The sequence below is a fragment of the Habropoda laboriosa genome, unplaced genomic scaffold, assembly GCF_001263275.1.
Source record: "Habropoda laboriosa isolate 0110345459 unplaced genomic scaffold, ASM126327v1 scaffold541, whole genome shotgun sequence".
Taxonomy (NCBI): Eukaryota; Metazoa; Arthropoda; class Insecta; order Hymenoptera; family Apidae; genus Habropoda; species Habropoda laboriosa.
Window position 1 is genome coordinate 564,136 of NW_017100692.1, and position 15,242 is coordinate 579,377.

At 38.7% G+C, this 15,242-nt stretch overlaps 1 protein-coding gene across 1 annotated transcript in view; it reads right to left on the minus strand.

Moving 5' to 3' along the window:
• Positions 1 to 15,242, minus strand: part of LOC108576941 — a 157,600-nt gene that overhangs the window by 2,085 nt on the left and 140,273 nt on the right. Inside the window, exons 5-6 of the mRNA XM_017940017.1 lie at positions 7,064 to 7,189; positions 5,193 to 5,370 (exon numbers count right to left, since the gene is read on the minus strand). Coding sequence (XP_017795506.1) covers positions 5,193 to 5,370; positions 7,064 to 7,189 — 304 coding nt within the window. The remainder of the gene's footprint in view (positions 1 to 5,192; positions 5,371 to 7,063; positions 7,190 to 15,242) is intronic.

Here is a 15,242-nt window from a genome sequence, read left to right on the forward strand (position 1 = left end):
TAAATTCGTCGTTTTTTTTTCTCGTAGAAATTTCACGGCACCGATTATGGCTTTAACGTGTCAGAGTTGAAACGTAAACCAGTATTCTGGAAATTGTCATTGACGCAGCCTCTAAATACTTCTTCCGTGAAATATTTTAGTCTATATTTCAAGTTCCGATACGCATTTTGCTTTTTTTTTTTTTTAAATCGGTCAATTTCGTAGAATTTCAATCTGTTGTTCGTTTCGTAGAATTTTTATGATATCGACTATGGCTTCGAAGTGTTCGATTTCAAATGGAAACTAATATTCTACATAGAAACGGTCATCCTTCAACCCTTTCGCTGCGGCAGATTTCAATCACGGTTGCAAAATTTGTTGTTTCGGCGGCATCGTTTTAGAATTCCGTTTATCGAGTTAAGATAGACGCACGTTAAATCAAGGTAGAAGATCGTCAGAAGGCTTCAGCAGCCAACAGCAACGAACGGATTTTAATTACTTTCCTCTTGAAATATCTTTTTTACGCAATATTTTCAGTTTAAACAGGTATTTTTTATTTTTTAAATTGATCAAATCGATTTTAGAATTTTAAGCCGTAATTTATTTCGTGAAAATGTTACGGCATCGACCACGGCTTTGAAGTGTAAACTAATATTCTATTGTTACTTGCATCGTATAGAAAAATCCAGTATTAAAAATAAAACAACCCCTGCTCGTTCGTAAAATGTATTTATCGTTATATTTAGAATAACACGCTGACCTATTGATTTTTCGATGGAAAATTTAAGAACTAAATTAATTTACGAGTTAATTCGCCTGGCACTTTTTCAAACTGGATTACCGTAAAAAAATTGAATTCCGTCGATCGTGAATATTGAAAAAGATACTGTGCTGTCCATAAAATTGGACAGGAAGGGAAATACGTTTACGACGGTATGTAAAACGTCTGAACGAGTGTTCGGGATTAATTTTTAAAGATAGAACGCGAAACCTTTTCCAGGGCACCTACATTGCGACGATTACGACTGTGTTTCGATGTTCTGCGACTCTCATAATAGTACGCATTAACGTCCCATTTGGTGCAATCGTCTCGAATCTTTATGACTAACAATCGAAAATTCTCCACTTCTCTGTAAGATTACGCTATTTTATTTCTCCGCATTTCGACCTACGGCGTGGAATCAGAATTAACGTCATTTTCAAATATTCTTCGTTTCGTGAAATTGTATCGGATGATTGCAAAAGTTCGTGCCCGATTTTCAAAGGTGGCGAGAACCTTATCGACTTCGGCACAGATGTTTCTTTTAGCGTAATGTTACGTTCCTGTCGAAAGAAACACCGTTTGTGTTTTATTTTCAAATAATTATTCGCTTCGTTCCATTTCAGTTTCAAACGAAATCTGCTTTTGCACACACCGATTGTGTTTCATTTTCAAATCGGGCACGAACTTTTGCAATCATCCAATAATATAATCACCGGTAGCTTAATTACGTTAATTTCTAATATTACTAATTTACTATATAAATTTTTCTCAGTAAAAACAGAAAATTATCTTCCTGTAAACAGATTTCTTAATTCAACGTGACGAATTATTATTGGAAAAACGACGCGAATCGAGGAAAATAAATTAATACAGGACAGAAGTTCACCGAGTCTCGTGCATTATGACAGGATTATCCTTAATCACTCTAATCATTCATTCAAAATTATCCGTCGTTAATCTGTTAGTAGTTATCCGTCAAAATTCGCCGCCGATATGATACGCTGCGAATTTTATCAAAATGAGTGTGCATTTTAATAAATGAGACGGTGTATCGACAATAATCGATGCATAAACGAATCGAAAATTTACACGAGCGTCACATGCATTTTCATTAACCTCAATTTTATCTTGCAGTCGACGGTGTTTTATCGATCAACAGTTTCGCCGATTTCGCGTATACACACCTTTGTGCTCCGCCTGTTTTATACGTGTCTAAGCTAACAGAATACCCCCGGCAACATAATGTGATTGAGCATGAAATTAACAAACGTATTTATCGAAATGTTTACCGAGTATTCCGGCAGGAATTACGCAATAACGATAATGGTAATAAATCATGATCAGATATAACGATAACAGGTAGAGAAGAACCGTGTGAAATCTGATATTTGCATGATCGTGAATTATAATGCAAATACTTAAAAAGTAGCAGAAGATTTAATTTCTCTGTTACAGATTTCACCCTTGTTACGTGGAAATTGTATTAACATGCAAATATCCTTATTATATTTCCTAACTTTAAAAATATTATTATTACACTAAAAGAAAAAATATTTCAGGGGATAATTCTAATTTAAAATATAACATATTAGGTATAGAAATTAATTCGGTGTCTTTTTCCAACGCCCTTATGTTTACCAATGTCTTTTTTCTAGGTTATGACATTTTCTCGCCAAGTTATGCGATGCTTTGTTAAATATTAATGTCGGTACTTCGAAATTCCGAAATGGCGGGAAACTGTTTAAATTTGAAATTTATAATTCACGTAGCGTAAACTCACCGAATTAATTTCTACGTCTAACGTATTCATCCGAGTAACTCGTTTAAAAGCTCCAGCTGGAAAAACTATAGCTCGCCTCGATAAAACAATAAGTCAAATCGACGAGATAATGGACGACGTCACAGCCCGTCATAGTAAGAATTCACGATCTCAAAACGCATATCCACGGATAGCAAAGTGACTACGTCAGCACGGTTCTATCGCGATGGCGTCAAGCTCTTTCCGTTGACACACGAAATTGACGAGAAGAAAGTCTCTTCTGTATGACAGTGAACGAATTAACGGGGAGGCATGTTCGCGAATCGATTTATCGACGAATCTGGCGTGATCGAAAGGTAGGAGGGTGGAGGGGGCTAGAGGCGAGGGCAAGCATGGCCTGGAAGCGCGGGTAACCGAACGGGAGCTATTTAAAATTCATGAATTCTGTCATATCTATAACCAATTAGGTCACACACGCCGGGCGACCGGCGTTGCCAGTTCAGAGAACTTTAATGAAAGCCTTTCAAAATTCACCGAACGTTCCATTCTTTATCGAAGCAATTAGAATCCCCATGCAGCCTGCATAAACTATCGGCTGCCGGCCAACGAAATTACTAGAGTGCCCGCAAACCATATCTGAATACGGTCCATGCGGTCAGATGTTACACCCTGCAGCTCCGTTTCGCTTTAATTAAAAAGAAAGAACCACCATGGGAGGGAAGTAGATACGCAAGAACCCCCCTGCTCCACTGTAACATCGATAGCTCGCAGGAGTTAGCGTTTTCGTGCAAGATTCTGCTGGGACGGGAGCTGTGTGTATAGTTGAAAGATGGGAAAAATTTCGTTTTCTTGTTAATAGCTCACAATTAGCATTGCAATATGAAATATAATAGATACGCAAGAACCCCCCTGCTCCACTGTAACATCGATAGTTCAGAGGAGTTAGCGTTTTCGTGCAAGATTCTGCTGAGACGCAAGCTTTGTATAGTTGAAAAAGGGAAAAATTTTGTTTTCTTATGTATTATTTTTGTGTTATCAAATGTTAATGGTTTAGCACTGTAAAATATACTACAGGTATATTTTGACGAATCAAAATGACTTTCAAGCGAACATCCCTAAGTGAAAATCGCCGATTTTCATTGAAACTTCGATGTATAGTAGTTCTGGACAAAATATTCGACGCGAATTTTTTTTATATCGGCAATCGTTCACAGTGAAGGGGTGAAAATCGCCCTGGGGGAGGTTGGAGATAGTAAATGTATTTAGTCTCATATCTCGAAAACTGTTAGAGATAGAGAAATAGCGTCGGTTGACGAATTTTGCATTTTTCGGGAACAAATTTGAACAATACAAAATAATAAATAATTTTGACCAAATACTGTACATTACTAGATTGTCACTCTCTCAATGTGGACTATTGTCGATGAAAAAAATATTTCTTCATCAAGGTTTCATCAATATCAGTGATTATCGCTTGGAGATGTTCTCTTGTTAGATTGAATCGAATTGTGTCGAGCATATTTACGTAGCGTTTACAAAGGTTGATCATATTATCTTGGAGCAAACTTTGATGCAGCTGAAAATAGAAAAAAATTTCTTTCTTTCTCGTACACAATATTACTTGTACATTATCAAATGTTAATGCTCTAGCATAACGATACAAGATCTACCTACAGGTATCTTCTGACGAATCAAAATTACTCGGATCGAATAGAATTCTGCCGAGCATATTTACATAGCATTTACGTAGGTTGATCAAATTATCTTGAAGCAAACTTTGATGCATCTCTATTATCTCTTCTCTGATTGCACTTTAAGTTGCACGGTGCAAAGGCCACTTGTACGTTCGCCTAACAAACCCTAACAATCGTGTTCGCAATCCAACAACAACGTCTGAAGTTTAACTAGAAATTCACGTTTACAATACAAAATCAGACCGCCTCGAAAGTGCTCCAATCTCAGAATGAAACTTTATATTGCTACTGTAACTTGGTAGAAAAAGAAAAAAAAATACAAAAGAAGGGATGTCTGTGAATGTCTGGTTTCCCTTAACGAGGTGGTTCACTCTACGGAGTTTGAATTTTCCTCCCGCATCGTCATTAAACAACGTCACTGCTCATTATTATTTATAGACCGAGAGAAATAATACGCAACTAGATGAAAGAAAATGTTCGCCAAAGCAGTTGAAGTTCCTTCTGTTCTCGTTAATCATCTGATAAGTTGTTTAAGTTGTTCTCCTGTGCATTCACGCAGAAGCTGCTTTTTTCAACGATTAAACAAACGGACAAATAATCGTAGTATCCAATATTTTTCTGTCATACGATTGAAAAAAATTGCTCTACTTATTTAACTCTTCTATCATCTTGCATCTTGTTTCTCGAAATTTTCTAATTATTGGAGAAACTTACAGAAAAGGACTGAAGATCTTTTATTGTTAGGTAATCACGATATATCAATTCCCTCGTTTTATCTTTATTCAGAATCAAATTCTAAAATTCGACCGTTTTGTCGTCTCAAGCAACACATAAAGCCACCCTTACAGATTTCGACGAAGAGCTAACTTTAGCCGCGAGCATAATGTCGAATTCGTCGGCTGATAATAGAGGAGGAATTTCGACGAAATGATATCTAGAGCAGGGTAGAGCAGTGAAATGATTTTCTGTACCATTAAATCGTGTGTTCGAAGCTCACCTGATTCCTCCACGAGTGGTGTCGTAATTCAACGTTCGGGATCCATGCCGCCACGTAACGTACCCGGTAGGCTGTGGTATATTGCTGACCACACACTTCAATTCTATCGTGCTGCCAGCTTTGTAGAATTTGTCACCGGCGGTAGCGCCGTGCTCGTCGACGATCTCCACCTTCGGCACTGAAACAGACATCGATCCATTTTTATGAGCGCACATTGCCGTTTTTACGTGGCCGAATCGCCATTCTACATCATTCGACAGCACCTGTATGATCGCTTTCTTTTTCAACAATATTGCCCCCTTTGTTTCCCGCAGATATTTATACTTTTTTCTATCGATGCTGCAATGATATTTCATTTAGAGAAATACACGGTACAAACTACCCTGTGTCTTTTCAATAATCGCTTACTTTGTCTACGGTTAGGTTAGGCGGTATAGAAACGAAGAATTGAGAACGTCAAAATGTTTGGTGGCTTCTGCGGTGGAATATGAATGTATCAGTTGGACATTAAGCGTTGCTTTGGTAACTTCTTCGCATTTTGCAATGCTGTAAAATGTCTTTCTTGTTGTAATTGTATTTCTTTAAAGTTTCTTCTGTCTTTTGAAAATCGTTACTAAATAAAATGCGATATTCTCTTTGTTAGCGCGTAAAGCAGCGAAAGTATTGTACACACGGGCCAAAGACGATTCCTCGTGCAAAAATAAACGAGAAATGTAGAATAAAATTTTTTCATCCGAGACTTAATTTCTGAGAGAATCAAGTTTGGAAATTCTGAATTTCTGAAAATACCGAACGTATCTTCATCCCAGACTTAATCTTTGAGAAAAACCAGTTTGCGTACGATTGCGCTTGCATTGCCAACAAGGAAACAAATCGAATTCACGCGCCGATTTTGACAAAATTTAGGTAGAGGATAATTGGTGGGGAAATATTTGACACGAATTCTCTTATCGACCATATTGAAGGGTGAAAAAAAGTCCTCAGAGTTGACGGTTGGGCACATCGTCCTGCATCCTGTATAATACCTTCTCGATTATACTTCAATCTATAAAAAACAGAACCTCACAACAGCATTCTGCAAAATGTTCGCAAAAATGAACAAGGCTAGAACTGCGAACGCGGCTCCATTTAGATACGGAAATACACAAAATTCTGTCATGCTTGATGTTTAATTCAAATAGTCCCGTGCGTTTGCAAATTTATGTAAAGCCGCTTTTCCTCGGCAATTAAATTCTGTCCATTCGAGCACATACTTTTTCCCTCCCCACCGTTAACAAAAATGTCTCGAACTTCAAATTCAAATATTCCCTAACACACGTTCACGTCGCGGCGGCAAGTTCGCGGAAAAATAAGTTGTTTCTCCAGTCATCGGTTCGTTTCAGATCCAGCCCCGTGCAAGAAACGTGCCGGGAACTGCTAACTGCGACGAGGAATTGCTGAAATTTCTCAGCGTCGAAGCGTACCCGGTGAAAACAGGCGAGAGAGGGTGGAGGAGGAGAAGAGGAAGAAAAAAAAAGATCCTCCTACCATCGACGTCGTGAGCAAGCGTCGTGGAACAATAAGTTTCCAGCCGTGGCCGCGAAGATGGATGCAAACGACGGAAAGAGCGATCTTGTTCTCGTGAACGGTTAAACGGCGTTTCCGAGCGAAATTCTCGTTGCAGGACGTGTCTGCTAGGTGAGACTTCGAAATCGCGGGAGCTCGAGCATCTGTTGCGGTTCCCGGAACGGGCGTCTTGCTTAATTACCTCGGTATAGCGGCGTGAAAATATTACGGTTCGTTTAGAGTCCAGACCGATGCTAGTTTTAAACTTTAACGATTAAACGACGGCTCACTAAGTGAATGTTTCCGGCTACCTTCGTTTCTCTCACGTGTCTCCTTCTTGTCGGTGGTTCGTGAGTCCTCGAACAATGATGAAAGTTCTTGGCTGATATTGTGCTTTTCTTCACAAATTGATTTGAATTGGAAGAATTCTGCACGCAGAAGTATGTGCACTCCTGTTCGTAAGAATTAGAACATTTAGTGAATGTGAAGGAAACTTCGGTAATCCTAAAAAGAATTATTGTCGAAAAGGTCCACTTGGGTCTAGCTTGACCACATTTAGTCCGGAATTTGTTTTTAATTCTGGATATTTGACAGAGTTGCTCACTAATTGTTGACGAAGAATGACCAATCGACGCTCTAGAAATATTTGGAATTAATACTCCAAGTGAAAAATCAGAAGACCCTAACCGAGATATGAACAACCAGAACCCTTAGTTTAGAAATTACAGACCATCTCAGAATATTAATAATTTTAACATTGTAAAAATATTTGGAAGAATAATTGTGCTATTTTTCTAAGGGAATATTATTCATTTGTTTACTTCTTATATTGAGCTGCTATATCAATTATATGAACTTCATTCATCGCAAAATATGTTGCGAAAGCTCTAATTGTAAGTAAATCAGAATATTTTTATTTTATTATAGATATAAGTAAAGCAGAGTTTAGAAATTCAACAATAATTTTTTATTAATAAAGTTGTATGACACTAGTCAAGGTATTTTTGTAGTAAATGCGAGATTTGATAAAAAAAATATACCTGGACTAGTGTCATGAGTTTGTTAATAAAAAATTATTCTAAACTAAAACGATCTCCGTGAAAATGATCACAGTAGTGATAACCATATCAGTTTTTCTTTTCACTTACAAGATATCGACTTACACGGAAATTCGAAGAATTTTTTATTGCAAACAGATATATGTAGCATTTTTCATTAATCGAAGCTATCAAAGGTTTCACTAATACTTCTCATAGTTTCCAATTGAATGGAGGTAAATAAAAGTTAACACACTACAACACAACATTAATACGTCTTCTGCAATACACTTGTTATATCGGAGCAATTTAAATTGTACAACTGTGTCTTCTTTTCAAATGGAGCCGTACAGTCTGACACCAGTTCAAAATAAATACGTGCAATCTGCAGTTTGGACATATATTGACAGTCTTCGACGTTCCAGCGTTATATGGAAGCACATTTAACCCACTTACGTCTAAAAGGACAGGCTTCGAATAAAATTCTCACGATTGCGTTCACCAAGGAAAAGAATGATTTTCCAGTAGAATTCTTTTATCAGACAAATTTTCCATACAACCTGTATACCTTGGTTAACGTAAATCGACTAAAATTCAATTCTCACTTTACCCCTGAAAATTCGTACAAGTTCGAAGGATCGCCTTCGCCTGTAGAATGAACAGATCACTTTTTCGAAACTAAAAATACAGTTAAATCCCACGGTATAATACTTCTTCTCCAATTGCCGTGAATGGTATCGCGGTCATCAATTTCAGATTGTAGATTATCTAATCTCTCCCCCGATCCTTTCCCCATTTCAATTCCATCTGTTTTATTCATTCGATACGACAGCCACGCTCAGATTTACCGCTCTCAATATCTTTCGTTGGAAATATTTTGATATACTCCGCAGCGAATAACACGCGGCGGAAATTTTATTTTTCCACGAAAGAATCTGTACACTTTCGGCGGTTTCGAGCGCAGTTTTACTCGCTCGTTTAGCGACACGGTTAACCGAAGAGGTGTACACCACTGTACCGCTCTTAATTCTTTCTCTATTTTCAGAACTGCAAGCGCGGCTCTCTATTTAGAAACGAAAATACACAAAAATTCTGATACGCTTCGTGTTTAATTCAAATAGCTCCGCGCGTTTGCAAATTTATGTGTAACACTGCCTTTCCCCGGCAATTAAATTTCTTCCATTCGAGCACTGTTTACCCCCGTTAATAAAAAGCAACACTTTGCTCCGCTTTGAATTAAACTTCGTTTCTGAGAAAACACTATGTCACTAATTCCGTATGAAATAGTATCAATAGTATTTAATATCTTTACTTGTATCGTATATACTTTATTTAGTTAGTATTACTGTCACATACTTCCACTGTATAAATCGAAGAAAAATGTATGTATGTGATCCGATTAGCCGTATCCTATCTCGTGCAAATCCTATCGATTGTGAAATTGACTTCTTTTCAGGCTCAATTTATACATTTTACAAATGCTACGTAATTTTTATGATGGAATATCTTAGCACTGTTCAATCTTATTGTACAGGGTGGGCCAAAGTTTTATATTTAATTTAAATGGTTTCAAAGTGTTAGGACAGCAAGGGGACGATTTTGTGATACGTGATTTCTAGTTCAGCAAACCGTTATTTTTAATTTAGCAGACCGGTCTGCAGCAAACATGCGGCACCTAGAATTTCTAAAATATTAAAGAATAGGCTATTGTTCAGTCAGTAAGGCAAGGTATCATAAAGTCACCCCCAAAGGGTCTTCGAAACCGATGCAATTACCGAGGCCTCTCGGTACCTGACCTTCCGAACGAGTCGGAGAGTCAGAGTTGACCTGGCCGGGTTTTCCCCCCTTGTTGTCAAATTTCCGTCCAACAAGGACCAGCTTCGTCACCCCCGCTCCAAGGACGTGACGCACTCCGGGCGCAATGGAAGGGGGTGATACGGGGTTGGTCACTTAGTAATTTTAAGAACCTCCCTTCGCGTCCCTTCTTCAAATTTTCGAAGATTTGGAGAAGGGACGACTCGATAAGAAGGCCGACTTAGCTTAAGACCACAGAGTGTTAATACACAGACCATCAGTTACATTAGGAATAATAAAGATTCAGTCAGACTCTCAACGCAATACATTCAATCTTCAGACGGCACCTAGTGCAATATTCCAAGTACGCGGAAATTAGTACCCGAGTGCTTAACAAAATAACAACTTGAAAAAATAAGTAGGACGGGAGAGCGTTAGTGTACAGACCATCAGTTACATTAGCAATCTTAAAGATTCAGTCAGACTCTCAACGCAATACATTCAGTCTTCAGACGGCACCTAGTGCAATATTCCAAGTACGCGGAAATTAGTACCCGAGTGCTTAACACAAAGGGTGAATAGGATGGAAGAAATAGCAAAACGGAAAGGAAGTTTCATATTTAATTAAAAATTTTAAATTCGAAGTTATTTTAAAGTCATATTATTATACTCGAGCATATCGCCTCGAACGACAAACCGCGCTCGTCAGCTGGCTTCCTCGTTCGCGCGATCCACCGCGATCGCGAGCGTCGTAAACACACCGTCTCCTTCCCCGCGGACGTCCTTCTCGCAATACTGGCTCAGCAAAGGTGGTATCGGTACCGGGGGGAGTGGAACGGGGCGACAGTTCGGTTAAACCGAATTGTTGTCGAGGAAGTCAGTTGCTTTCGAACGCGCTAACGAGTAACACGATTCAGCGTAGGCATCGGCGAACTTCGTGTACCAAGCATTATATTAAAGTCTACGGCATTTCGCCTGTTAAATCGTATCGCAAACTCTACAGTGCTCAGTTTATACTCGCGAGACCGCGAATAACGCGTATCGGGAGGTATTGAAATCGTAGCGATTTTTGATTACGAACACATATCTTATTCACACTTTGAAATTAATTGAATTGTGTATAAAAATTTTCTCGTATCATTATACCTAAATAGAGAAGATAATTAGCTCTAGTGCGGTCTTCGGGTCTTTTTCGACCCATTGTCTTCTTATATTTTTAATATCTTTTGCTGTTATCAAGTTTATGTTTTCTTAACGTTATATTAAAAGTTTATTGTGTAGGTTCATATGGCGTGCTGATAATAAAAATTGTTTCTCATAATTATAAAAAATAAATAAGAAATGTCATTGGGTCAAAGAAGATCCAAAGGCCTTAAGTGTGTAGTCGAACAGAAGAACGCACTAGGGTTAGGTGGCCCACCCTGAATACTGGTAGTTTGCCCGTTTATTTAATAAATAAATAAATAGAATAATTGTACCTCGATTTCTCATTCGCTATTTGCTATTTCACTATTTAATTCCTTTAACACTTCAGTTATCGTTGAATAATATTCACATATTTGTAACTAAATATACACCCAACTATCGGCCAATAAAATGTTTCGCAAACAGAAGTGTTCTTCAAAATTTTTTGCGACAAGAAGGAACCAACAGCCAACCAACCGGAAGCAGATCGGCACAAGTTGCTCGATCCGAGGTTAAAGGTAAATCGTGGTGACGAGTCAAAGGAAGGTGTAACCTACCCTCAGCCTTAAAGTACTCAAACTACGTAGACTCTGGACGAACTATTCCGCAAGACTGTGATAAAATCGGCTTACCGACTGCCTCTTCCCAAAATCCACTTCAATTACAAGCAGCATCGTCTGTGAGATTCTCGAACGGAAAGGCAAGAGAATCGTGAATGACATTCTGAGACGTGGAGAGGAAAGAAGAAGAAAAGTTCCCGAAGACGATTTCTCGTGCTGGCTGGAACGCTGTATCCAGCACGCTGACGATAGATAAATACAGGTACTTTTGCGGTATCGGATTTCTTCGATAGAGGCAGACTGTCCACAACGATCTTCCACATCGAGCTACGAGATACCGTAGCTGACCGATAATCGACTTTGATCAACTGCTCGCGAACCACGCTAATATATAGAATGCCGTGGCCAAGACAGCTTGAATAAATACCTGCCGTTTATCGTCGCCATCCATTCGATGCCTCCTAAGCTAAGGTTAAGATTGTCTTATATTTTGTAACGAATTAAATTGGACAGGTTGACGCGTTTGTTAGCGGCTACGCTATTTTTATGCTGAATTCGGCGCGGACAATACACCGGGTGTTGTGACGCGATTCTTGATATTTATTATTTTCAGCGTTTCGCATCTTTCACACGCCAATTTCATCTTGCTTGAGTCTAATTATTGATCGAGTGTGAAAATATCTGTGTGAACGACTTTTTGAACGTGAAGCGCTATTCTGTTCTTTTTGGACTATTGGTGGGCGTTCGGCCTTTCTCGCTGTTTTATGTTAAACTATGTGTTGAGGGGGTGTCCTCCATGAAGTACGCGGCCCAAATTTTATCCGATCAAACTTGAGACGAAAATGTTACACAGTGCTAAGTGGTAAAACTATCGCGAGTTGCTCTCAAGAGTATTTCTCGCGAATGAACACTGCGTGTGAGAGTGACTCTCTGAGAGCAACGCTCAACTGTCTGAGAGTTGACGTATTGCGACTTACTCTCGAGTGGATACAAAATCATATTACTGTCGGATAGTTGCTTTGCAAACGCGAAACAGTTTCGCATTGTTGAGAGAACTCTCGTCCAAGTGAAAAAGTATCGAGAAAAAAATTCGAGATATGAAATTACCGACTTCATTTCGAAAAATCAATGTTGTGGAATACAGAAGATATAAAATATCGTAACAGAAAAAAAGCAGTATTGGAAGAAATTGCGGTAAATTTTCACTGCTCTCTAGAAGAAACCCAGCGTGAAATGCGCCATTTACGGAATCAGCTCTCACCTCACGCTCATTTCGAAACAAACTGCAGAGTAGACGAAGAGACAGGCGCGGATGAATCTGAAATGGACACGGTAATTACATTATTCGCGCATTCAAGGGAGATTCGGTACGCTGTACGTAGTTAAAAAACGAAACGTGACCGTCTTAACCGATGACGCGGGGTATCGGGCGTTCGCCAGAACGTGGCTCGTTTATCTGTCGATGCACGCGAGTATAATGGAACGGCCCATTTGAGTAGGAAGTTATGCCATGCCTCGATGGAGTCTGCTGGAAGCAACAGTCTGGAATTAATTTCAGCATAGCGGTGAACTGAGGATGGAGTAAGTCGGAGAACTCCAGCCAACCGACTCTATGCGATCGAGATTAAAGATGCTCCTGACAAAAAGCAAATATCCTCGACCCTTTTATTCCGATAAGGGGAACGGTTCGTCTTGGAAGCGATTTTTTGGCGGAATTGCTCGTTCAAACTACTTCTTCGTGATTGTACGAAATAGAAGTTTTAATGGAATAAAGTGGAGGAAAAATTGTTGATTTATCGATCGTGTATTTGTGTACGTTTGTGAAGGTAGAAAAGTTTTGAGTAAATTGTTGTGTTGATGCACAATGAGGAATTTTTTCGAACTTAATTACTCTGTAGTCTTATCATGTACCTAATAAATTGGAATTTAGATTAAGTTATGTTATAAATTCGAATTGAATTCATTTTAACCTTTATGTCAATAATCACAATTGTCGTCTTTTTTATCGTCCAATTTTAGTAGTTTTCTGATAAGAAAATTCTAAACTTGAGGCAACCACGGATAGGAAATGTGCCAAATAATGATCTGGCCGAATATTTAAATCTTTTACCTGGAAGATCAGATATTTTAACTGAGAATTATGCAAAAGGGTACCCGGTTATTGACATAAGGGTTAAAGAGTCTATTTAAACGATGTTAAAAATGAATAAAGTCCATTAGTTATTTTATGGCGCATTTGAGTACAATAGAGTTGGAAATATCATACTGCAAAATATTCTACACTGTTAACACGTTACTTGAAATGAAATAACTACATTTAACAGCGAATACAGGTGGTTCAAAATAAATGTATAAATGAAAAGTTAACGAATAGCTTGGAGATACAAAGAGTGCAAATTAAACCGGGAAGCAAGTTAATTTGATTTTACAGGAACAAATTAAAATGCCATTACAGAGGTACAAAAACAGTGCCAATCTACCAAAAATATCACTATAAGCGGCGGGCGAGAACGACAGGTAACTTTATCTCGCAGTAAGTTTAATTCGGTTAAATGGTCATTATCAGTAAATGGTCGCCTATTGCCGTGCGGCTGCGTTCAAAGAATTAAATGAAAATTGCTTTCAATTATTCTACAGCGGCGTGTAAAGCTAACTGAACGTACAAATTGAAACGAGTTTTCATTTGTTCCGAAACGGCGTTGAAAACCAGGAAAGAAGAGCGACACGATATTAGCTTTTTTCCTCTGGTGCACAACAATTTCATAAAGTGGATCTCGCGCTACGTCAAAAGAGAGGGAGGCTCGGCTGCGAAATAACATTTTGCTAAATTTCATTTTTCCCAACGATAGCTCCCCGCCGATAAACTCGCGATTCCGTTAGTTTCTCTGGTATTCCCTATCTGCTTCTCGGTTTATTTAGGGAAAACAGCTCCCGAAGATACACTCTTGAGATACAGGTAAATGAAACGATCTGAGAGGCCGGGCGTTTCAGGAACGAAACGATAGTAAGAGAAAAATGAAATCGGATCAGGAGATCGAGACTTCGAAAGCGCATGGGAAACGAGTTTCCTTTATTTTTGGTTAAATACATTGGATGCAGAAGCGACTTGTCCTAACGAAATTGAAAATATAACCGGTGGAATAACACGGAGGAAGCGGTTCCCCGGTTCGAATCTGAGAAAGGTAAACGGGGATGGAATCAACGAAGAAAGAAATTACGGGGAAAAAGAAGAGAAGGGCCATGGGTGGGAAATATCGAGATCGGGGATACAATGGAGAATGATACGAGAAAACAAGGGTTCGCTTGAAATTATGTTAATACGTTCGAAGAAATTTCGAAGGTCTCGAATAAATGCAAAGCGTCGTCTACTCTTATTAACAATTACAAATTGTTGGATTACTAGGAGAAATGAGTGCGTGTGTGTAGTGGTGACAGCAAAAATAATTAATATAAACATATATAGAAGAATGACATAGTAATCATCTGTTTAGTAGGTGTGAACGCTGATAGTTTCTTTTTTCCCCCTTTGCGTCTTATCGAGCTCTTATCGTTGTTTAGTGACGTGTCTTCCTCGCGTATAAAATAAAGAATAGTTTTCTAATTGAAAAACCGCATTTTAATTTATTGCCTGAATCCAGTACAAATTTTCAATTCACTCGTTTTCTAGTTCACATTTTTAGCTCCAGCACAATTTAGTTAAAAGAAGATTCCAAAAGTATTGTATAAGTAACTGAAGATACTCGATACAGTCTATTTTGCTTCCTACGCGAAGGGTTCGGTTAACCCAAGCTTTCCCCCCAGAAACTTAAACAAACGATCGTCACACTTAGCCGCCACAAGCGAGAACTTCGACTTGCTAAAAATGCAACACCAGTTACCGTCACGGAAACCCCAGGAACATTCAACCCCCACGAAATTACTCGCAGCCG